General features: G+C 45.1%; 1 protein-coding gene across 6 annotated transcripts in view; it reads left to right on the top strand.

The window, feature by feature from the left end:
• Window positions 1–19,995, top strand: part of AGBL3 (AGBL carboxypeptidase 3) — a 93,332-nt gene extending 73,337 nt beyond the window's left edge. For 2 of the 6 annotated variants that reach the window (XM_062196748.1, XM_062196666.1), the window contains exons 16-17: window positions 8,181–8,412; window positions 19,147–19,995. In XM_062196748.1, the coding sequence (XP_062052732.1) occupies window positions 8,181–8,412; window positions 19,147–19,570 (656 nt within the window). In that variant the 3' untranslated portion in view covers window positions 19,571–19,995. The remainder of the gene's footprint in view (window positions 1–8,180; window positions 8,413–19,146) is intronic. The other 4 variants (XM_062196499.1, XM_062196411.1, XM_062196875.1 and 1 more) reach the window with 3 other exon arrangements.
• Window positions 19,996–24,468: the final 4,473 nt, after the last annotated feature.

Raw genomic sequence — 24,468 nt, 5'->3', positions numbered from 1 at the left:
AAGCTGCTTGTAACAACCATGTCCCATATTAGAGTGTCGATTGGAGCCTTGGCTGCTCCAGTTCTGATCCAGCTTCCTGTTAATGTGCCTGGGAAGGCAACAGATGATGGCTGAAGTGGTTGGATCCCTGCTACCCTCATGGAAGAAGTTCCGTGCCCCAACTGTTGTGAACATTTGGAGAGTGAACTAGCAAATGAAAGACTATCTCATCTGTGAATCTATCATCCATCTCTCTCTCTTCCTCACTATAATTCTTTTAAATAAATAAATCTTTTTTTAAAATTTTAACCTTTGTTTCACACTGTTGCAAATAATTAACTCAAAATGGATCATATTCCCTTTGCATATTCTTGATTGTATTTATTTATTTATTTTATTATTTATTTATGTGGGTTCTCTCACTCTCCCTCTCACACATACACACGCACACATGCACACACACTCACACACACACACCACTAGTTTGTGAGCTCCTTGAGAGCTAGGATTTATCTCTGTTTTCAGCGCCAAGGATATGGCATGGACCATTAGAAGATACTCAGTTGTTTGTTGAATAATTAAGTGACATGGATTTTAGCCAAAAAAATAAGTGGATCATAGATCTAAATATCAAAGATAAAATTTTCAAATTCATAGAATACAGGTTATAAAAAGCCTTTGTGATGTTAGACTAGGCAAAGGTTCCTTAAATAGCTCTCAAAAACATTAAATCAGGAAAGATAAAAATGTACTTCATCAAAATCAGTTTCCTTAGAAGTCACCATTAAGAACATTAAAATGGGCCAGCGCCACAGCTCACTAGGCTAATTCTCCGCCTGTGGTGCCAGCATCCCAGGTTCTAGTCCCTGTTGGGGTGCCGGATTCTGTCCCAGTTGCTCCTCTTCCAGTCCAGCTCTCTGCTGTGGCCTAGGAAGGCGGTGGAGGATGGCCCAAGTGTTTGGGCCCTGCACCTGCACGGGAGACCAAGAGGAAGCACCTGGCTCCTGGCTTCAGATCGGCGCAGCGCGCCGGCCGCAGCAGCCATTTGGGGGGTGAACCAACGGAAAAGGAAGACCTTTCTCTCTAACTCTGCCTGTCAAAAAAAAAAAAAAAAAAAGAACATTAAAATGCATAGCACATATTGGGAGAAATGTTTGTAAAATGTATATCCAATAAAGGATTTAACTATATCCAATACAAAACTTAATAATATATAAAGATGGCAGCTCTGCCAAGAGTTGGATCATGGAAATGGACCTGCCCTGGAGTCGAAGGATGCCCAGGTCAGAGCCAGATCTTATTGGCTCTAAGCTGAAAAGCCCTTCACTCAGCCCAGCTTCCAAAGTGACCACCGCAGCTGGGGGACAGCCAAGTAGGGTCAGCAACATTGCAGGCAGAACTATAAATTTCTTGTTAGAGATGCCACCTGCCTTTACCTGGCCAGCTCTCCTCCCAGGCCAGCTAAGTCATGAAAGTCAACAGAGTGCCTTCCCCTAGGAGGTTCACACCTCCCTTAGGATGTACCCCATGTGAAGAGATAGATAGGTCTGGGCCTCTTAACTTACAAGGCCTAAAGCCCACCAGATTATTATCAAGCCCCTTCTATCAGGTTCTATTGGCCTCTCAATCAGAAAACTTAATTGTAGCTTAGACAGCACCTTTCTTAGCTCCTCTAATAATGACTCTGTCCTTTGTTCTAGGCCCTGTCTAGTGCACTTGGGCCTCATTTCTTTGTAATCATAACCTCTACTCTACCACCAATGGCTCTACTCCCAACCTGTGTGTACTGATGGTCTTCTTCCCCACTTAATGCTGTATAATTGTTCAAAATTTCTCTACAGACAAACCCCTCTACCTACAAAAGATGAGTGACTTTTCTCCCAGTCTTGGCTGGAATCAGCTTTCCAGTCTGTTGGGTATTCCCCAATAAACCCTTTCCCTAAAAAAAAAAGAAAAGAAAAAGAGGGAGGTGCCTTTCTCTGAAGGGAGGAGAGAACTTCCACTTTGACTATGACGTTGTCTAAATATGATCAGAGTCAGTGAACTCGGAAGGCTTCCATAGACTTGGCAACTCATGACGGGAGCCTAGGGTGGTTACTGGCGCCATAAACTAGAATGTCAATTTGTTGGGTCAACAACAGGAGTCATTGTACACTTGCTCCTTATGTGGGATCTCTGTCCTTAATGTGCTATACATTGTGATTTAATGCTATAACTAGTACTCAAACAGTATGTTTCACTTTGTGTTTCTGTGTGAGTACAAACTGTTGAAATCTTTACTTAATATATACTAAATTGATTTTCTGTATATAAAGAGAATTGAAAATGAAAAAAAATTTAACAATATGGCAAACAATCTGATTTTAAAACTAGGAAAAATATTTGAACACTGATGGAAAAAATAGATATATGAATAGTTAATAAGTATATGAAGACATGTTCAACATCATTAATTATTAGGGAAATGCAAACTAATTTCCACAATGAGCTACTACTACAAAAACTACAACAATATCTAAAATTTACAAGACTGACAATGCCAAGTTTTGGCAAGGATTTAGAGCAACTAGAACTCAAATACATTGTAGTTGGAAATTTGAAAAAATATAATCACTTTGGAAAAGTGTTTCTTAAAATTTGACATATCAACATTTTCCTACTGTGTGACTCTAGAATACTAAAAGTTATTTACTCAATTGAAAGCATATGTTTATATAAATATTTTTATATTTATGTTGATATAAGCTTTATTTCTAATACACCCAAATGGAAATAACCCAATATCCCTCAACAGATGATACAGTGTTTCCATACTAGGGAATAGAAGGCCCATGAGCACTGGGCAGTAGCTGAGCCACTGCTCGGGATGCCAGAGGCCCATATCAGAGTGACATTTGAGTCCTGGGTGCTCTGCTTCCAACCCATTTCACTGCTGGTGTCTCCTGGGGGCCATGGATAATAACTCAAGTGCATGGGGCCCCTGCCATCCACACAGGAGACCCAGAGGGAGTTCCAGGCTCCTGGGCTCAGCCTGGCTGGGCCCTGACTATTGTCGGCACTTCAGGAGTGAACCAGTAGATGAAAGGTAACTTGGTCCCTCCTCTGTGTGTATGTGAATGTTTGTGTGTGTGTATGTCATCCTCTCTGTCTCTGACTCCCTCACACACACACACACACACACGCACACCAGAAGCCACTGGGCAGAAACGTCCTCAAGTTTTCACCATCCCCCTACCAGGATTAAATTTGGCTCCTTTCACTCATCCTTCCTTAAGCAGAGGAATTACTATCCCTTTAAGATTAATCTTTCCAGTAGTACTGTAGATCTCACGCCCATCAATATCCTCACAGACATAATTCTATTAACCTCACTCTCACCTTCCTCAAAATATAGTCAACACTTCACTTCCTCAACTGTATACCTCTTGGCCTGCTGAAATCTGGCTTCTGCTCTCACCATCCCAATGAAATGACTATTTCCAAAGCCATCAGTCCTTATGAGTACTTGACTTCTCTACCACTAACTGTTCCCAGAGCCTTTTAAGCTCTCTGTCCCTTGATCACTGAGCTACTTGACAGACATGTCTGTGGCACTACTCCACCTTGATTTACTACTGCTTCTGCGGCCCTTCATGAAATAGGTGATGAGACATGTGAAGAGGGGTCCATGTGAGACATCACTTGTACGTAACTTTTAAAGTGGCTGAGGCCAGCATGTGGCCTAGCTGCTAGGAAGCCTGTGTCCCACATCAGAATACCCGAGGTCAGTACCCTGTTCTGCCTCCTAACCCCAGCTTCCTGCAAGACCTTGGGAGGCAGCCATGATGGCCCAGGTAATCAAGTTCCTTCCGTCCGTGTGAAAGACCTGGATTGCATTCTAGCATTTGGCTTTGGCCCCAGCTGGAGACCACTGTGGGCACTTGAGGAACGAACCAGTACATGGGGGCTCTGTCTCTCTCTTTGTCTCTCTGCTTCTCAAATAAATAACTAAAGTTCAAGTTTTAAGTGGGTTCTTCCCCAGGACTCCATCCTTGACTCTCTCTTCTCACCACATACTTTATTTCTGAGCACGTCACCCATATCTAGCTTCAGCCAACGACTGCTCACTGTCATATTTTAATCTTCAGACTAGGCCTCTCTTGAATCCCGTGCTCATCTGCCTCCTGGGTCTCTCCATTTGTTTTGCCCCACTAGTAGTTCCATTCAACTGTTCACTGCTATTCTCTCTCTCTCTCTCCTGCATTTCATGTCCCTGTCACTATGCTGCCAGCATCCAGTTACGTAAGTGATAATCTCAAGACTTACCCTAAGCCTTTACATCTCTGCTCTTGCAGTCCAACAGTGAAGCTCTGTGCACTCTGTCCCCACAAGTTGTCTTGAATCTGCCTCTTCGTTGTCACACCCCTACTCTAGTTCAGGTGCTCCCTTAGCTTTTGCCTCCTTTGAATTTGCACATTAGCTTCCTAGCCTCTCTCCCTGCCCCATGTGTCTGTCATTTTTCTCCACCAGTTTTCCTCTGGATGCCAGGGTGATCTCTGAAAAGTGCAGCGCTGATTATTTCATTTCCCTGCATAAAATCTCCAGTGGCCCTCCAGCTGTTCAGTTCAAAACACATTCACTAACCATCAACGAGTCACGAATCATTCCTGTCTCATCACTCAGAAGTGTTATTACTGCCAACAAGGCCTCTAATTGTTCACTCTTACCCAACATTCTAGTCATTTTCAACCATATTTTTGAGTTCTCAAATGTGTCCTGTCAGTCCCACAACCTAACTTACTACCCACCCCCCTTTTTTTTAAAGATTTATTTATTTGAAAGAGTTACACAGAAAGAGAAGGAGAGGCAGAGAGAGAGAGTTCTTCCATCCGCTGGTTCACTCCCCAGTTGGCTGCAACGGCCAGAGCTACACTGATCAAAGCCAGGAGCCAGGAACTTCCTCCAGGTCTCCCACACAGGTGCAGAGGCCCAAGCACTTGGGCCATCTTCTACTGCTTCCCCAGGCCATAGCAGAGAGCTGGATTGGAAGTGGAGCAGCCAGGACTAGAACCGGCACCCATAGGGGATGCCGATGCTATAGGCGCTGGCTTTATCCGCTACGCCACAGCACCGGCCTCCCTTCTTTTTCATTTAGCTGACTTGTTCCCATTAATCAAAACTTAGCTTAATTATACAAGAATTTGGAAATTTCCTTGCCAATACCCACCTCCCCCAACCATCTAGGTATGGCTTGAGGTTTCTCTTCTGTTGTCGGAGGCCACCCGACAAACCACACGGAGACACGCAGCACTCAGTCAATTCATCACCACGTTTATTGCCTCATCGCGTTCCAAGCCAAAGTAGGGGGCCCGGCGATGAGGGACTGGAGGCAGTCTCCCTGGGGAAACCCTTCAGTCTCCAGCCACGAGCACCAAGAAACACAAGGATATATACCCCAGGCCCCATACAGATAACATTCATTGTGTACAATCATGCATAGCACAGGAACGAAACAAGTTTACAAGGTAGCAAAGATCAGGGTACAAGCTCTGCTGATAGAGCAAAGAACATCATACACCTTCATCAGAAGTCACATCCTGCCTGCAGGAATGTGGGATGAAAAATCTTGTGCCTACAGAACAAAAGCACAGGAAACAGGATTAGATAAGGGACAGCCTCAGCCTGCTGCATCTCATGTCGGGCCAGGGCCACTAGCCCCGACATTCTGTGGTCCTATAGTAAGTGCTCTGACTTATCTCTGCAGGAATAGAGTCTAGTACTTCACTTTTTTCTCTCTAGGCCTAACTCTTGGAATACTGATGGCAAGGACTTGGCTTTTCTTGTCTGTTTACCAATGCTAACATAGTGCCAGATACATAATAAACATCCAGTTAGTGTTTGCTGAGTGGCCTAGGAATGGCTTGTCGCGAAGTTGGGGATAAATTCATTTCATTTGCCAGCATTGCTAGATATTATAATCATACATACTTCTGTACTGCAGTGTCTTCCAGGCTCCGTTTAATTTGGTGAGTGCTTTAGTCACCTGTTTACTCTCCTTTTAAGAATGGACAACTCCATTAAAACAAATAAGCAAAAAACTGTAACGATTTTCAAATGTAAACACGAGAGATTAGAACCATGAAGCACGGATGCTCACCACCCACCCTATCACCCTGCTGTTCTTGTTTCATCTGTATCCCTACCACTATTTTCCCGGAAGTGTTCAAAGCAGATCCCACACGTCATATTGTTGTGCCCATAAGTAGTTCAGTATATACCTCTTACTAACTACTTTCTTTAACAACGCACGCGGTTTCTTGCTTTTATTCTACATGTAGTCCACCTTTTCTTGTGCTCTCCACATACCAATTCAGGCATCGTAACTGTAAACAATTCTGCCATATCCTTTAAAATTTCTGACAATGGGTCTTCCTCCAGGCTTTTCTTAGAGATTTTACCCTTTTTCTTCTTGGGTTTATTAATTTTTAAAAATTGTGGTAAAATTACATAACATAAAATATGCCATTGTCACCATTTTTAAGTATTAAGTACATTCACAGTGTTGTGCAAACAGTCCCCAGAACTCTTCTCTGCTTCTACCACGGAATCTCCATGGCCATTTAACAGCCCCTCACTTCCTCCTCCAGCCTCTGGGAACCGTCCTCTGCTTTTGTGTCCATGACTTTGTCTCTTCTAGGTACTTCATATAAATACAGTCAACTATTTGGAAAACAAATATCGTATTTGTTTTTTTTTTTTTCTCATTGGGCTTATTTCACATAGCCTCATATCCTCAAGGTGTACCCGTGTTAGGGCATGTGTCAGTAATTTATTTCCTATGTAGGGGTAAATACCAGCCCACTCTGTGGCTTGACCCCATTTTGTGTCTCCATCTGTAGATGACACTTGGGTTGCTTCCAACTTACAGCTACTGTGTCTAGTGTTGCTGTGAGCACAGCTGTACACCTGTCTCCTTGAGACCCATGCTATAAGCACGGTTGTACACTTGTCTCTTTGAGACCCTTACTTTCAGTTCTTTCAGTTCCTATAACTAGAAGTGAAATTATTGAAAGCCACTTGGAATCATGTGGTAATTCTATTTTGAATTTTTAAAGGAACCACCATACTATTTTCCACTGAGACTATGCCATTTTACAGTCTCATAAACACATGTGATTTTTCTGGTTGTTTTTTGTTGCTGCTGCTTTGTTTTGTTCTATTGAATTTTGGGGGGAGGGTTGGGTTTGGAGTATGTTTCTGTTATTGTATTTTGGATAGCAGCTATCCTAATAGGTATGGGACAGAATAAATACTTTTTAAAAGTGTTATTTTATCTAGTGTCATAATTAACAAATAATAAACACTTCACATGATCTAATGAAAAATAAATTTCTCTAACCTAATCTTCTCATAGTCTTCCCCTATCTCATTCAGAAATCAGGAAGTTTGGATCTACCATTGATTCCTCCCTTCTACCTCACATCTAATACCTTAGAAAATCCCACAATATATCCAAGACCTTCCCTCTCCCTAGAATTTCCATTCTTCAAGCCAAGGTCACCATCCTCACTTCCAGGTTATTTCAACCCTTCAAGATGTCTCCCTGATTGTCTACCCTTGCCCCTCTTCAATCTCTTCTCAACTCAGGGTCCCGTATGATACTTGTAAAACAATTCTGTGACGTTCCTCCATTCAAAGCCTTCCAGTGTTTCGCCATTACACACTCAGTAAAAATTAAAGTTCTTACAATGGCCTATGGGCCCTATATGAGCTGAGTCCCAAGTTACCTCACTGAACTCACATAGCTTTCTCCTTAGTTCATTCTGCTGCAGCCACTAAGGCCGTCTTGTCTCACACACACCACTGTGCACCTACTTGCCTTTACTGTCCCTCCTACCAGGAATGACATCTCCTCTGATACCTGCTTGACTCACTCCCTACCTCCTGTGATGTGTCAGCTTCACAGGGAAGCCACCTCCTAACACTGTTCTAAAAACAGATCAGTTCACCCAAGAATCCTCTATTCTCCTCCCTAGCTTTATTTTATATTGTAAGCTTCACAGTTCACTTGTTTATTTTCTGTCCACTGTCATTAAAGTGTAAAGTTCAGATGGGCAAGAAATTTTAGTGTAAACCCTTAGCATACAATAATGCATTATAAATAATTGTTGAATGAATACAGTGCACGTATATCTACACATATCTTTGTGGTTGCTCCTCAGACCTGCGTCACAACTTGAAAAACAGAGTGAAAGATTTCACATCTCTCCCAAGCAAGAAGACTGACACAAATTGGACTGATGATGAAAAAGGATCCTACAGGGACAAGAGAATAGCTCAAAGTCAAGACACACTGCAGTATCTGCTCCCCATCGTGGAAGGCACTAGAGCTGTGCCACCTCCTCAGTTAAAACAGCTCCTCAGCCCAAGACCCAACATCCAAACCCAACAGCAGTAAGTCAACAACCTGTTTTCATCCTTAGCTCCTTAAGACATTTTTATAAGGAAATGGACTTACTGATGCAGTATCCTGAGAAACAAGTGTAGGCTCTTAAAAATGGTGTCAGCTACACCCCATCTGACAGAGGGACCAAGGCCCTAAGAAAACTCGGGACGTGTGAAGGAGCGTATGATCAGCCCTTGTTTGATTGGTTACTTGTATGGAACTACTCATTATTTTGAATCTGAATAAAGTCGGCACCAATAAAATGTGATCATCTCACTTAAAAGATTGCAGGTGTTTTTAAACCTAATAATCCTAGGGGCAGCAAAAATTAGAAATAATTAACTTAAGGACTTAAGTTTATTGATCCTCATAGGAAAGCAGAAAAAGTGAAACCAGATTTCTTTTAAAAATTAAAAAAAAATCTTTAAAGACAAAAAGAAACCAATATAGATAAAGGTGAAGATAGTAACAAGTAAATACACATAATTAGCACTTTCTGTGTTAACACTGTTCAGATGTATACGTTTACACAGCCATTCTTCAGTGTCTGTGGTTTCTACATCAGTGAATTCAGCCAACCACACATCTAAATGAATTTTAGATCCACAGTCGGTTGAATTCATGGATGTAGTTTTCATTGATATTGAGGACTGACTTGTGCATCTTACATTTGACACATGAGGAAATAGAAAGATGAAAAAGTTACATAATGTGTCTGTAGTCACACAAGCCAATAGGTAGAAGAATCTGGATTCAAACCCAGCTAGACATTCTGACTCCAGAGTTCTGAACTCCATCATTATGCTTTGCCACTTACCTTTACCATATAGGTGAGAAAAACAGAACCAATCTTCTTAATATACAAAGAGTACTTCCAATTGTGAATGTTTTAAAAAGGAGAATGGCTATGAATAAGCAAGCCACAAAGGAAAACCGTGGTCACTGACGTTTAGAGATGTTTGCTCTTGGGACAGGTTATGCAGCAGGTTAAGCTGCTGCTTGCAGCTGTGGCATCCCCTACTGGAGTGCCGGTTCAAGTCCTGGCTGCTCTGAGCCTGGTGCAGCTCCCTGCTACTGTGTCTGGGAAAGCAGAGGAAAATAAGTCCTTGGGTCCCTGCCACCCGTGTGGGTGACCTGGATGGAGTCCCAGGGGGCTTTGGCCTGGCCCTGCCCCAGGTGTTTGTCCCCAGGACATCTGGGGAGTGAACCATGGGATAGAAGGACTCACACACTCTCTCTCTCTGTCCCTCACTCTTTGTCACTTTGCCTTTCAAATAAATAAAATAAATATTATAAAAAGTCAATCTCACTTAAATCTAGAGTACAAATTAAAACAGTGATGAAATGCCATCTACTTTTGCTTGTCTGTGTAAGAATTTATTAAATGATTGTGGGAATATAAACTAGTACAGTTTCTGGAAGGCAATCCAATATTATAAATAAAAACCCTTACCGTCATATATTCATTGTGACTAAGAAAATCCACTGTTGGAAACTGATCATAAGTTAAAAAAAAGAAAAGAAAACCTAGATAAAGGCTGAAACATTCTTGTAGAGTTGTGTTCATTTCATTATTCTTTTATTGTAACAGTCAAAATAAGAGGAAAATAACCTAAATGTTCAACAACATAAGGTTGCCTAAATAAATTATATCCATTAAATGAGATATGTAGCTATTAAATACCGTGTGTATTAATTAGCCTGGGTTGATGCTTAAAATATATAAGCAAATAAAAACAGGCCACAGGACAGTTTCATTTGTTATATCTGCTTATTATCAACACAAACACATATATACCTAGGAAAAACTCTAGAAGCACACATCCCTAACAACAGTTACCTCTGGATAACTAAGGTATTGGTAGAGGAAGATATTCCTCTTTATGTTTTTTTCTTGAATGTTTATTGATGGTTATTTCCTCATTGTATAATAAGCAGCATCAATGCAATTATAAAACGAGGCAGTTGTTGACAGTTTCTAGTGGAGTGGGGTAGCTATCAAACTGGGGAGAGGCAGTTAAGTCTCAAAGGTCACTAGTAGGAGAGAAATGAATGGACAGTGTAGGCCCAGGCAGACAAGATCATGGACCAGAAAATTCTCAAATCTGGAGACTCATAACAAAATACAGTAGACCTAGGCAAAGAGACCGAGAAGAAATCATGGAGTTAGGCTAGGGGTCTGGGTGACAATTAGGACAAGACCTTATTTGTGTTTGTTACTTTCATAAGTAATTCTTTATATACTTTGAACCCAGAAATATAGTCAATGTGGATTGGCCTGAGCCTAAAGGCATAGACAAATAATTGGTTATGTCAGTTAAAATCTGTTTGTTTACAACCAAAAGAAATCAGTTGAAACTAGCTTAATCAAAAAGCATAAGGTAAGGGTAGGGAGGAAGGCTTATACAAGGTTACTCATGGAAACAGGGGGAGAAGGACTTCAGCCAGGCTTCAGGAGAGCCCTGGAAGTGGAGAGGGAAAATCTAAGGACCCCCTAGTCCTCCATCGCTGTTCTTCCTCTCTGCGGAGAAGTTGTCACGACCCTTAGATCCCAAAGCTGCATCCTACAGCAGTTTCACTTACAAGACTGATTCAGTGTCTCCCATTCCTAATTCTAAATTACAGGGGAAGATAACCTGATCGGAGCCAGGCCAGGGCCTAGAGGTCACGGCTGTTGGAAGCCCTGCCCTTATGTATCTAGACAGTTCTCAGAGAAGGTAACCCTCAAAGAATCTACTGTAGACAGACATGGGAATACTAACAAGGAGCAAAGGAGCAAGAGAGACCATTCCAACAGGTGTCCCCGCTGCTTATTGAAACACGATCGAGCTGCTGTTCTTGCTCTCACAACTTCCTTCTTCATGGCTGCCTTTTCTCTTTATACCTCTGTCATCTGACTGGCTCAACTCTCTTACGCACTATTACTGTAGTACATGCTCGCGGAGTGGAAGGAAAAGAACTGAAGAATGAGATCACGCCTCTGCTAAGTCACTTTGAACATGACTGCAAGCTTGGACTAAGGAGAGACCGGTGAATGTGATTTGAGCGTGCCATATTACCGCACTGAAGGACTTAATATCCGAATTTGATAACAAAATCCTGCTCATTACTTATAAAACAAACAGGATAACTCCAAAAGGTGGAGAAAAGAAGGCAAATAAGGCAGGACTAAGAGACCCTGGGAACAACTTAGTGGTGAGTCACCTGGATTGTCTTTTTCCCTCATCTACGTACGACTTGGAGTTGAAAGAGCCCACGACCTAGAAACACCAGTGGGCACACAAATTCCAACAAAAGCCTGAGCCATATCAGCAAAATACCAGGAAAGTGGCAGCCTTCCAAGATGGAACACTTCTGGACAGTAATCACTCTGCTGCGTCCCAGCACCACAAACAAACAGGCCCCATTCCCACCCCGTAAGCGGAAGCAGAGTGAAGGATCTAGACTTGGACTTTCAGGAGGTATAGTGAGGCATCCCAAACCTGTGCTAGGGAGGTAGCAGTGGCCCTTGTCCCCACTAGGTTATAAGGATCACTCCCCCAACTAGTGTCACTGGAAACAGAGTAAACCAGAGGATGGACGATCTATCTATATCTCTATATCTCCCTCTCTCCCTGTCACTCTGCCTTTCAAATAAATAATTTTTTTTTTTGACAGGCAGAGTGGATAGTGAGAGAGAGACATAGAGAAAGGTCTTCCTTTACTGTTGGTTCACCCTCCAATGGCCGCTGCGGCCAGCGCATTGTGCTGATCAGAAGCCAGGAGCCAGGTGCTTCTCCTGGTCTCCCATGCAGGTGCAGGGCCCAAGCACTTGGGCCATCCTCCACTGCCTTCCCCGGGCCATAGCAGAGAGCTGGCCTGGAAGAGGGGCAACCGGGATAGAACCCGGTGTGCCGGCGCTGCAAGGCGGAGGATTAGCCTGTTAAGCCACAACGCCGGCCGATAAATAATTTTTTTTTAAAGTACTGATGAGGTAGACGTGTGGGTTAGTGGTTAAGATGCCAGTGAGGGCACCCGCACCCCCCATCACAAAGTCTGGGTTTAATTTTCAGCTCTAGCTCCTGGTTCCAGCTTCCTTCTAATGCAGGAAAGATGCAGCAGTGATAGCCCCAGTAACTGAGCTTCTGCCACCCGCCCGGGAGGCCTGGTTGGAGTTTCCAGCTCCCTGCGTTGACCTGGCCCAGACCTGGCCACTGCAGGCCTCTGGGGAGTGAGTCGGTGGGTGGGAGCATTCTCTTCCCTGCCCCGCCACGATAAATAATCGATTTAAAATACTAATAAGACAGCTCTACATTTGCACTCCACTCCTGTTAACATTTAAAATGTTTTATGTTCTATTTTGTATCTTGCTGTATTATCTATCTCTTAACATTTCAATGTAGCTATTTTTCAATTTTTTTGGTCTGCATACTGAAGGTAGGAGTGGTTTGTGCACTGTGTCCGTGTCATGAAAGCGTTCTGAGTGTGTAGTCACCCTCACCAGTGACCCTTACACCGGATTATCTCCACTGTGCTCATCAGCCTCTCTCTGTGTTGGAAGAACCCCCTTTGGCATTTCCCACAGGGCAGGTCTGCTGGTGAGGAGCCCCTCAGCTTTGATATTTCGGGGAAGGTCTTTGTTTCCATCACAGCTGAAGGCCAGCTCGCCAGGCGCAGTGTTCTTGATTGGAAGTTTGCTTCCTTCAGCACTGTGAAACCTGAGACCTCTCTCTTGTGGCCTGTGAGGTTTCCTCTGAGACATGTCTATCAAGTGAGTTAGGACACCCTTATGTGTTATTTCTGTTCTCTTGCTACTTTGAAAATCCGCTTTTCATTTTTAACTTTGTGGAACTTTATTATAATGTATTTGGTTAGGTTTGGTTGAAATGAATCTAACTGGTGACCTTTGATCTGTTGTATCTTCCTCTAGGTTCAGAAAGTTTCTATTATTATTCTCTTTAAAATGAACTCTGTCTTTTTTTTTTTTTTTTTACAGGCAGAGTGGATAGTGAGAGAGAGAGAGAGAGAGAGAGAGAGAAAGGTCTTCCTTTACCGTTGGTTCACCCTCCAATGGCCGCTGCAGCCGGTGCATCGCGCTAATCCGAAGTCAGGAGCCAGGTGCTTCTCCTAGTCTCCCATGCAGGTGCAGGGCCCAAGCACTTGGGCCATCCTCCACTGCCTTCCCGGGCCATAGCAGAGAGCTGGCCTGGAAGAGGGGCAACCGGGACTAGAATCCAGCGCCCCAACCGGGACTAGAACCCAGTGTGCCAGCGCCGCAAGGTGGAGGATTAGCCTGTTAAGCCACGGAGCCAGCCAAACTCTGTCTTTAAGATTTATTATTTGAAAGGCAGAGTTAGAGAGAGAGAGAGAGAGAGAGAGAGAGAGAGAGAGAGAGAGAGAGAGAAAAGAGATCTTCCATCTGCTGGTCCACTCCCCAATGGCCACAGTGGACATGGCTGGGCCAGGCTGAACCAGAGGCCACGAACTCCATCCAGGGCTCCCTCATGGGTGGCAGGGCCCAAATACTTGGCTCATCTTCTGCTGCTTCCCCAGGTGCATCACCAGGGAGCTGGATCAGAAACAGCAGCCAGGGCTCAACCTGGCCTCGCATGAGATGCCGGCATCGCAGGTGGTGGCTCAACCTGCGTGTGCCACAACACAGGCCCCTAAGTTAAGGGTTCTGCCCCTCTGGAATTGGCAAGCCCTCTTGAGCCCCAGCAGCTCAAATATGTTCTCTTTTAATGACCTCGCAGAGTAAAGTTCCCGCCAGCTTTCTTCATTCTTCTTCCCTCCTGTGTGTTTCTTCAAACAGGCTGACCTTGAGCAGGAACATCAGAATTGTCAGCTATTAATGCCTTCTGTCAATTTTTAAATTTTACTTAGTGTACTTTTTAATCCAGATATTTGATTTTTAAAAATTAGTTCCATCTCTGTTGTCTCTGTTAGAGTATTGAATCGTTTCTCTGTGTTGTCTTGAAGCCCAGTGAGTTTGAAGTAGCGGTATTGAGTTCTCCACCCAGGAGTCACCAGGTGCAAGGTGCTGTGCTGTGGCTTCTGGGGGCCTGCTTTGTCCGTTAGGTAAGTCGTGGATCCCTGCAAGTTCTTGGTGCATCTGCACTGAAGGATTCGGGGTTCAGTCCGGGCTCCCTCACAGCGCTGTGTTTGTGCCTGTCTTCCTGGAATTTCTGAGCGCGTGGACCCTTCTGTTTGAGCACAGACACCACTCCACGTCCGCACCTGACACGTGTGCTGTGTGCTGTCACTGTGCTGGTCCTGGAGCTTACCCGAGCACAGATCTGTCCCAAGTCCGCGGTTGCTGTGTTGTTCCGAATGAACAAAGGGAGTTCCCGAAATGATGCCCCTGCCTACGAGCCTCCATCTGGTCCGGGCAGCCCCAGTGCCTCACATGAAGTTCCTGGGCTGTGATCAGACACCACAGGCTTCCAGGCCTTACTGTGGAGGGCCCGGCTCCAGGCTCCTGTGCAGTGACCTGCCATCCGCTTTCATTTCCATCCCACGGGTGGACAGTTACTCTCTCTGTTTTGTGTTGCCTGGGATTTGGGATGGAATGGTGTATGCAGTTGGATGATCACCAATGCCACAATCGTAGGTTGCACCCAGAGCCCACAGTGCACCAACCACAGAGCTGTGGCTGTCTGCTACTGAGGTGGACAAATGGCCCACGCCTGCTCTGCCCAGTCGTAGGTAATACCGGCTGATCAACTAGGGCCCTGTGTCCCCACCTGTCACCAGGGCATGTAGAGGCCCCACCCACAGGCACTGGACTGGAGACGGGAGCACTGAGACCTGCCCAGTGTGAGGTTACCAGTCTGACAGCTGTAAGACACAGTCCTGTGCTTCCTTCCTGCCCTACCCTCTAGTGGGAGGACTTCTGCTCCTCGCTGTGCTGCCCAAGGTCCGAAGAGGCCGGTGAAGACGGCCCCTTGGCCACCCAGGATGACGCTGAACTGGGTCACACCTGAGTCCCACAACCACAGGGACCTGTACCGTGTGTGTACTGGGGCAGTGGGACAGGCACACCAGGCCCATGCCACAGCTGGTAGTAAGGCAGCCAAAGTCTAAGTCCATCCCACGGCAGGACAGGTCTCCACCGGGTGCTGGGCAGGGCTACAGGTTCTGTCTGGTGACCTGGGCACTAAGGCCTTTCTGCCCTGCCTGGTGCTGGGGGGCTCCCCACAGTGCGATTGGTACTAAGCCCTAAGGAAAGTCCTGGGCTCCTTTTCCTGCCCTGTCCTCACTGTGCTGCCTACGGTTGGAGGAAAGGCGGTGGAAGTACTCCCTCGGCCATCTGGGGAGGAGGATCTGTGTGTACCAGGGCCGGGGGACAGGGGCCTCTGTCTGGAGCTGGGTTTCACTGTGGAAGCCCTGGAATTGAGTTTTCTTAACTCAGACCTGAACATAATTCCATCTCCCTGCTCCAAGGGGGAGGCATCTATGTCCATGCTGTGCTGCTTGGTTTTAGGAGAGGACTGATACAGACAATTCTTTGCTTTCTGCTTTCTTCAAGGCATCTTTGTTATTATCAGCCTGAAACCAGGCACTGTGGTACTTCACCTGGCTCCCTGAGCCCTTGTGAAGGTCCTTTGGTTTATGAATAGCTTTCCGGTTGCTGTCTCTTTGGGAATCTATGGCTGGCGCATCTAATTCAGCTGCTGTCTCACTCCCAAATTCATAATTTTAACCCCCCCAAAAGAAATCTCTTGGCCCATATTCACAGAATTTTGTGAATCATTTAATTAACACAAATTCTACATGGTTTCTCCCAGAAAACATAAGAGTTCATGTTATGAAACTACTGTTGTCCTGATAACCAAAACCAAAGACAGAACCATAAAAATAGGAAGGGGGTGGGGAGAACAGCAGAATAAGATCCCTCATAAATCAGATTTAAAAATCCATAACAGAGTATCAGCAAGTACAATTCAATACCAGTAAGAAGAACTATACACCGTGACCAGACAGGATCTGTTGCAGAACTCAAGGCTGTCACAATATTCAGGAATCAGTGTGATGCCCCACGTGAGCAGGCGGAAGACGGAAACCACACGATCATAGTATCTGGCACAGAAAAAGCATTTAACAAAGTCTGACAATTATCTATGACAAAAAAATTTCGGAAAAAAATTAGGAATAGAAGGAAACCTACTCAACTTGCTAAGATCCACTCTCATCACCCCCTTCAGCATTATGCTTGACGTTCTATCCACTGTAATGAGGTAATAATAAGGGGGCAACAGATCATAAAGGAAGAAATAAAATAGTCTCTATTCACAAAATAGGTTATTTTCTAGGTAGGAAATTCAAAAGGAATTTAAAAAAAAAGATTCAGAACTGATAAGCAAGTTCTGCTAGGCTTTGGGATTAACAGTACTGCTGTAAATAAGCCATGAGCACGTGGTCAAATATAGACCCATCTCAAAAAATGAGATACGTAGTTATCAGTTTACAAATACGCATAGGGCTTGTGTGTGGAAAACTACACAGCGTGAGTAAAAGAAATCCAGAAGCTAAGCGAATGGAGAACACAGGATGCCCACGGATTGGAAGACTCACACAGTAAAGGATTCAGTTCTTCCCAAAGTGATACACAAGTCCCACACAGTTCCCACCCAAATACCAGCAAGAATTGGTAAAAATAGACAAGATGATTTTAAATTGTGTATGTAAAGATGTTTAAAAAAAAAACAATTTGAAAAAGAAGGAGAAAGAGGGAGGATTCACTTAGTGACTTCAGCTCCCGTTACATAGCTGCGTACACAGGCAGTGTAGCACCGGAGGAGACGAGACACTTTGACCAGGGAACAGAGAACCAGAAACAGACCCACGCACAGCGTGTGCAACTGATTTCGACAAGAGTGCCAAAGCCAGTCAGTGGAGGAAACGTAGTCTTGTCAACAAGTGCTGGGACAGTTGGACCTCCACAGGCCAAAGAGTAAAATGTGACTTCAACTCACATCTTATACAACACAAGTTCAAAATGGATCATGGTCTTAATAATGTACAACATAAAGCTTCTAGGTTTGGCTCTAAAAGCCTGATTCATTTTAAAAAATTTATAAATTGGACTTTACCAAATAAAAAACATTTTCTCTGTTAAAAGATCCTGAGAAGTATATAAAATGCAAACTGGAAAATAAGAGAAAATACTGGCAAACTACATAAATAAAGAGTGTGGTGAAGGAACTCTCAAAATTCTACATTAAGAAAACATTTCACCTTAGAAAATGAGCAAAAGACATTAAGAGATACTTCACCGTATAGCAGATACTGACGCTGCATACCACATTAAAAGATGCTCAAGTAGAGGAATGCAAATTAAATATGCAATGAGATAGCACCGTACATTGTCAGGTTAAAATAAAAACCAGCAACAGCACCAGGTGTCAGTGAGGCTGCAGAGAAACTGAATCACTTACGTATTGCTGATGAGAATGTAAAATGGATTAGCCTCTCTGGAAAAACAGTTTGGCAATTTCTTAGAAAGCTAAATATGGGAGCAGGCATTTGGCACAGTGGCTAAGATACTGCTTGGGATGCCTGCATCCCACATCAGAGTGCTTGGTTTGGGTCCCAGCTCTGCTTCTGATTCCATCGTCCTGCCAGCACACGCCCTGGGAGGCAGCAGGTTATGTCTCAAGAAATTGGGTCCCTGGCTGTTGTGAGCATTTGGAGGGTGAACCAATAGAATGGAGATACATTCTCTCTCTCTCTCTCTCTCTCCCTCTCTCCCTCCCTCCCTCTCTCCCTTTCTCTTTCTCTCCCTTTCTCCCTTTCTCCTTTTCTCTCTCTCTCTCTCTCTCTTCCCCCTTCTCCCTCTCCCTGTCTACCTTTAAAATATGATGGAAGTAAACAAAAATGTTTCAAAACCTAAATATGTAACTACCGTATTACCCAGCAATTGCTGCTACTACATTCCCAGGGAAATGAAGACTTAAGCTCACACGGAAACCTGTAAACAAGTATCAGTGTCACTTTGTTTGTACTAGGCATAGACTGGAAACAGTCATATGACCTTCCATGAATGAACCATTAAGCTGTGCACTCAGACAGCCATCCCAGGGATTGCTGCTCCGCACTATCGAGGAATGAACTGCTGATATGCAAAACAACCCGGATGAATCACCAGAGAAATCTTGCTGAAAAATGCTGACCCCGGAAGGCTACACACTGTACAATTCCATTAATACATTTTTTAGATAAAAAAATTTAATTGGATCACAGATTAATGGTTGCTAGGAGTTCAGGGGAGGGGATGGAGAAAGAGGGAAGTAGGCTCCATACAAGGGCACGGAGAGGGCACTCCTCTGTGTCCTGGCCACGTCAGTATCACATCCTGATTGTGATAACGCACTGCGGTTTTCCAAGATGTCACATTGGGGAGAAACTCGGCAAAGGGCACACGGGAGCTGTCTGTATTGTTTCTTCCAAATGTGTGTAAGTCTGTCATTATCTCAGCATGGGAAAGTTTAATTAAGATGTGGTTGAAATTCTGTGATTGAAAAATAGAATATCTAAAAAATCCCACGTCTTCTAGGCACCCGGAAAGACAGCACTGAAGTAGTGCTGAAAACTCAGGACTAGAGATGAATACTTCAGTCAGTCTCTTGGAAGTCTTACAGCAGGACAAACTCACCAAAGGGGAAAAATATGGTTTATACTATAACCATGTACTAGGACTACAAAGTAGGTACGTCGATGGCAAAAAACAAACCAAAAAATCATGTATCTCGTTTCTTTTATAGACTAAGGTCAGCCACTTGCATAAATATGAAGAGATACAACACGTCCTGGACGCCACCAAGAAACCCTACTTTTATATGCCACAGGCACCTGCTAGCCGAGCCTTCAGGGTGGCTCCCCTCTGTGCCCCAGAGGTCGCAGGAAGGTTTGTCGCCTCTTAGAGGCCTCAAGAAGAGGAAAAAGCAGTCTCCGTTCTGGGACACAAGGACTGAAGACATGAAAGCCCTCCGCGGCAGATGGGAGACCGTCCCCTCGAGTTCCGACATGGAGGCAAATGTTATAAAAGCCAAGACTCTTCAAGCCGCCACGTGCAGCCAGCAGAGCGCTAAGCCCACGGCGCCCCCTCTGACCAGAAGGAAGCAGGAGCAACAGGGAAAGGGGGACGGACGCCCCGCCTTCCTCCCGCGTCCCCAAAGGGACGGTTAAGGCAGCTCTGAGCTGCTCCAACACTGTGCGTGCAGGCCAGATCCCAGTGCTGACCTGGCCGAGAGTGGCAAGAGAAAAAGCCCTTCCCTGCTCCTACCTCTGCATACGCCGGCCTGTGTGCTGAACTAAGAAGTCCACGTAGCCCCTCCTCTTTGGTGGGGATGTATTTTCCAGAGATTAAAAAGAAACTCAAAGAAAATAGAGACCATTTTAAAACACTGAAATACTTATATTTAATTTTTGTCAACATAAAAAATTCTGAACTTTTTCTTATGACTTATCATACAACACCAAAAAAAAAGAAAAAAACCTAAGAAATCAAGGACAAATGACATTTACTATTTTAACTGCCCTGCTAGATGCTTTAGTGAATTTAATAAATCAGTGGACAGAAGTCACTCCCTACATTTATGTTACATTGGTGCACTAAGAACCACATTATTATCATATAATTATACATGTAAAGTGTACATGACTAAAATGATTGCAAAGTAAGATAGTGCGTGGCAAAGTGCTAAGTTGTGCGCCTCCAACAATTAGCGACAACACCACATATTAGAAGTTGCTAATTGCACAGAGCTGAAATGCGTATGATTTAAGGAAGCACTTGACTTCCCCGGGGTTGGCAACGGTGTGAGAGTCGACGCACACTTTCGCTGAGGGCTGTGCGCACACCTCTGCAGACGTCTGTCCGTGTGGCCCTGCCGTGGGTCCAGCACCGCTCTGTCTGTCATTCATAAAGCAGTGAGCGCTGCGAGGCTTTCTGGAGGACATGCAGAGGAACAGTGGGGCGGGCAGCTGAAGGGCAGAGGACTGAGGTGAGAAAACACTCGGTGTGGGACCCGGGACAGCATGGGGTTAGGCGGAGTGAGGGTCGGCGAGCCGAGGCTCGTCAAAGGTGCAAGGTGGAACTCGGCAGGTCTGAGCCTGGGTGGTTGTATTAGGGACTCCTGACTACGGTGAAATACCAGAGGCAGCTACCTTTAGAAAGAGGAAGGTTTGTGTAGCTCCCAGTGCTGGAGGGTCCAGTGCTTGGGGATGGGGAGGGTGGCGGCGCGTGAGTGGACCACAGCCTATATTAGCGCTGGCATCATGCTGGAACAAGAGCTGTCAACATTCAGCTTGCCTTGCACAGATCAGCACAGCAGGCTCAACTCTGGGGAGATCTTGGTTTACAGTTTAGTGAAAAATCATTTGAAACCTCAGTTGTCAGAGCATTTGGGATTGTGAAGTCTTAGAATCAGTTCTCTTTGGGAATCCTAGGGCATGATCAACCAGTTTCTTGGAAGATTGGAAGGATACAGAGATACTGCCTAAACAAGCTCACCTAGGTTTCGCCCATAATTGCTCGTCCTGTATCTTAACCATTTGGTGTAAATACCTTACAAGATCCTTTACTTAGGTAGGAGGACATGTGTAGGCGTCTTCCCCACTCTGCTGGTTGTGCTACAATACTGAACCTGCAGTTTCTGTGAGCACGTTGTTCACTTTCATAAAAACCATCCATCCTGTTCGGCTTCCTCTCTATCGGTCCACCTGGCAGGTCCCTACTTCTCCTTTAAGAGTCACCTATGAAGATCTTCCCTAGATCTGCCCCGCCTCCCAAGAATTTAAAATCATAATGATTAATATGCTGAGAGTTCTAATGGGAAAAACAGAAAATACACAACTGCAGATTGGACATACCAGCAGAGATGGGAACAAACAGAGGAAATGCTAGAGAACTGAAGCACTAACGGAACGACTGATGGACTCACCTGCAGATTGGACACAACCGAGGGAAGAATCAGCAAGGGTGAAGAAATTTAAGCCGCAAAGAAAAATACAGAATATCTAAGAACTGTGGGACAATTGCCAAATGTGTATCAGGTATGCTTGGCCAGCTTGGTATTATTACAACAAAATGCCAGAGGCAGCTAAAGAGAAAAGGCTTATCCCAAAGCTTGGGTGGTTCAAGCGCATGGCACCTGCATTGGCTCAGCTCTCGGGAAGGCCCTCCTGATTACAGTCAAATCACGGCATGGATGCCTGTGTATAAAAGAGCTTACATCACCCAATAAGGCTTGAGAGAGACTAGGGTCTCACAAGGAGGGCAGTGTCTCTAATGGCCTAGAGACCTCTTCCTGTGTCTGCCTCCCAAGGTTCCACTACCTCCCAGGAGCACCACGCTGAGGATCAAGTATTCCATGCCAGTGGCCTGGCGGGGAGCAGAGGTATATGGAACCATAGTCAAACCATAGCAGCCTGTGCCAAGAGTATACCAGCAATAAGAGGAAGGAGAGTTAAAGCAAATGACTGAGACTTTCCCAAAATTAGTTACTTTAAACCGAAGGCCCTGAAAACTCAGAGGACAATAAATATAAAAAAAATCTATACCTGGACATATCGTATTCGAACTGAGGGAAAAGACCATGGGAAAAGCTCAACATCAGTCACAGGAGAAGAAAACAGCTTACGTATGGGTGAACTGCGGCAGACGTCTCTCCAAAAACCATTCAGGCAAGAGGAATGGAGTGAAATAAAATGTGTAAAGGACCACGGTCCCAGCTCAGGCTGCTGTGACCAAACACCACAGACCAGGCTGCCTATACGGAAATTTATAACCTACAGTTCCAAGAGCTGGAGAGTCCAAGATAAGCACACCAACAGATTCGGCGTCTGGTGAGGGCACCAGTCCTGGTTTGCAGCAGTCATCTTGTTGCCGGGTAACCTCACGTGGCAGAGACAAAGCTGTGTGTCATCCCTTCCGTAGCTCTTCTCGTAACAGCCCTGATCCCATTCATGGGGGCTCCACCCTCGTGATCCTAGTACTTCCCAAAGGCTCCACCCACTAATAACACTACATTGGGTGTCAAGGACTTTAGCACATTAATTGGAGGGACACAGATATCAGCCCAGAACCACCACCAACCTAAAGTCCTGAATCCAATGGAACTGTCCGTCCAAAGTGGAGGAGAAACAGACTTTGTTAGACAAAAACTGAAGGAGTGTGTCCCCTGTAGAACTGCCTTAGAAGAAATGTTGGGGGTTCAGAGGGGAGGAGCATTATGTAGGTCAAAAATGCTGATCTAGGGGGCTGGCGCTGTGGCGCAAAGGTTTAAAGCCCTGGCCTGAAGCGCTCACATCTCAAATGGGCGCCGGTTCTAGTCCCGGCTGCTCCTCTTCTGATCCAGCTCTCTGCTATGGTCTGGGAAAGCAGTAGAAGATGGCCCAGGTCCTTGGGCCCTGCACCCGCATGGGAGACCCGGAGAAGCACCTGGCTCCTGGCTTCGGATCAGCACGATGCACTGGCCGCAGCGGCCATTGGAGGGTGAACCAATGGCAAAAAGGAAGACCTTTCTCTCTGTCTCTCTCTCTCACTATCCACTCTGCCTGTCAAAAAAAAAAAAAAAAGTCAATCTCTAGCATGCTGACTTTTAAGTTGGTCATCTCATATGGTCCATGAATGGTATAATATCCGAATGCCACTGGCAGCAAACACAACACAGGAGAGACTATCAGAGTGGGTGAAAAGTCCCATTATAAAGACACAGATTACAAACAAATGGGTGGAGAAAGATGCAGCATACTAGCACCAAAAAAAAAAAAAAAAAAAGCTGCAATGTCTCTATTTCAGACAGAGCAGGGACCTGCGTTCTGGCACAGCTCATCAAGCTGCCACCTGCCATGCCAGCGTCCCATAATCAGAGCACCAGTTCGAGTCCCAGCTGTTCCGCTTCCAATCCAACTCCCTGCTAATGCACTGAGTTCCTGGTTCCTGGCTTTGGTTTGGCCCAGTCCCAGTTGTGGCCATTAAAAAAAAAAAGTTTCATTCTATTCATTTTGAAAAGTAGAGTAACACAGAGAGAGAGATCTCTCATCCTCTGGTTTACTCCCCAAATGGCTACAATGGCCAGGGCTGGGCCAGGCCAAAGCCAAGAGCCCGGAATGCCATCTTGGTCTCCTACATAGGTGCAGGGGCCCAAGCACTTGGGCCATCCTCCGCTGCTTTCCCAGGCGTGTTAACAGAGAGCTGGATCAGAAGGGGATCAGCTGGGACTTGAACTGGTGGCCATGTGGGATGTCGGCACTGCAGACAGCAGCTTAACCTGCTGCACACAGCATCTGCCCCAAATACATCTTTTTAAAACAGACAAAAAGCAGACCTTGGAACAAGGAAAATTATCAGAGATGAAGAGGGGTAAGTTCTCAAAGAGGATACAACATTGCTTAATGTATGTGCATCTAACAACAGCATCAAAATGTGTGCGGCAAACCCTGAAATACAGAGGCTTAGGATGTGCACACGAGCATCCTAATTTCTAAATAGATTCTTGTCTCAGAGAAAAAAATTCTAAGCAGGGATATCGTAGGGAGCACAAGTAAAAACAAGATTTATTTAGCAGTGAGAGAAAACAGGTTCACATAGGAGTATGCCCCCCACACACACGGAGAAACACCCATCGTGAGTGGGCTAGAGAAAACACATGAATAGCACCCCTTACTCGTGGTCCGTGGTGAAAAGGGGGCTCTTTTATTATTATTAATATTCTCAGCCTCTTGTATGAGGCAGGGATGGTGCCTAGCATGGGGGAAGCCATCTGGGAATTTCACAGTAGCTCCACGCAGTTTATGGAGATCCCGCCGTCTCCCCTTCTTGGTTCCCCATCAGGCCCAGGGGCATCTTGGGAAGGTGGGCATGTCTGACTGACAGATAGCATCCTATTGTGGGGCTTGCCGGGATTGCAGCTCAGGTAGGCTCAACCTGCTGCCTGCCTATTCGCACCCTGTCCAGTCCACTATTGTATCAGGAGACCTCGGCAGGCTTCTACAGTGATTGACAGATCCAAGAAAGGTCACGTCTCCAGAGGACTTCACCCAATACAGCAGAGATACACATGCTTGTACATGCCTGAACA

Source organism: Lepus europaeus, chromosome 1 (genome assembly GCF_033115175.1).
Source record: "Lepus europaeus isolate LE1 chromosome 1, mLepTim1.pri, whole genome shotgun sequence".
NCBI classification, from domain to species: domain Eukaryota; kingdom Metazoa; phylum Chordata; class Mammalia; order Lagomorpha; family Leporidae; genus Lepus; species Lepus europaeus.
Note: the sequence above shows the minus strand (reverse complement) of the source record. Positions and strands in the feature narration are given on the sequence as shown.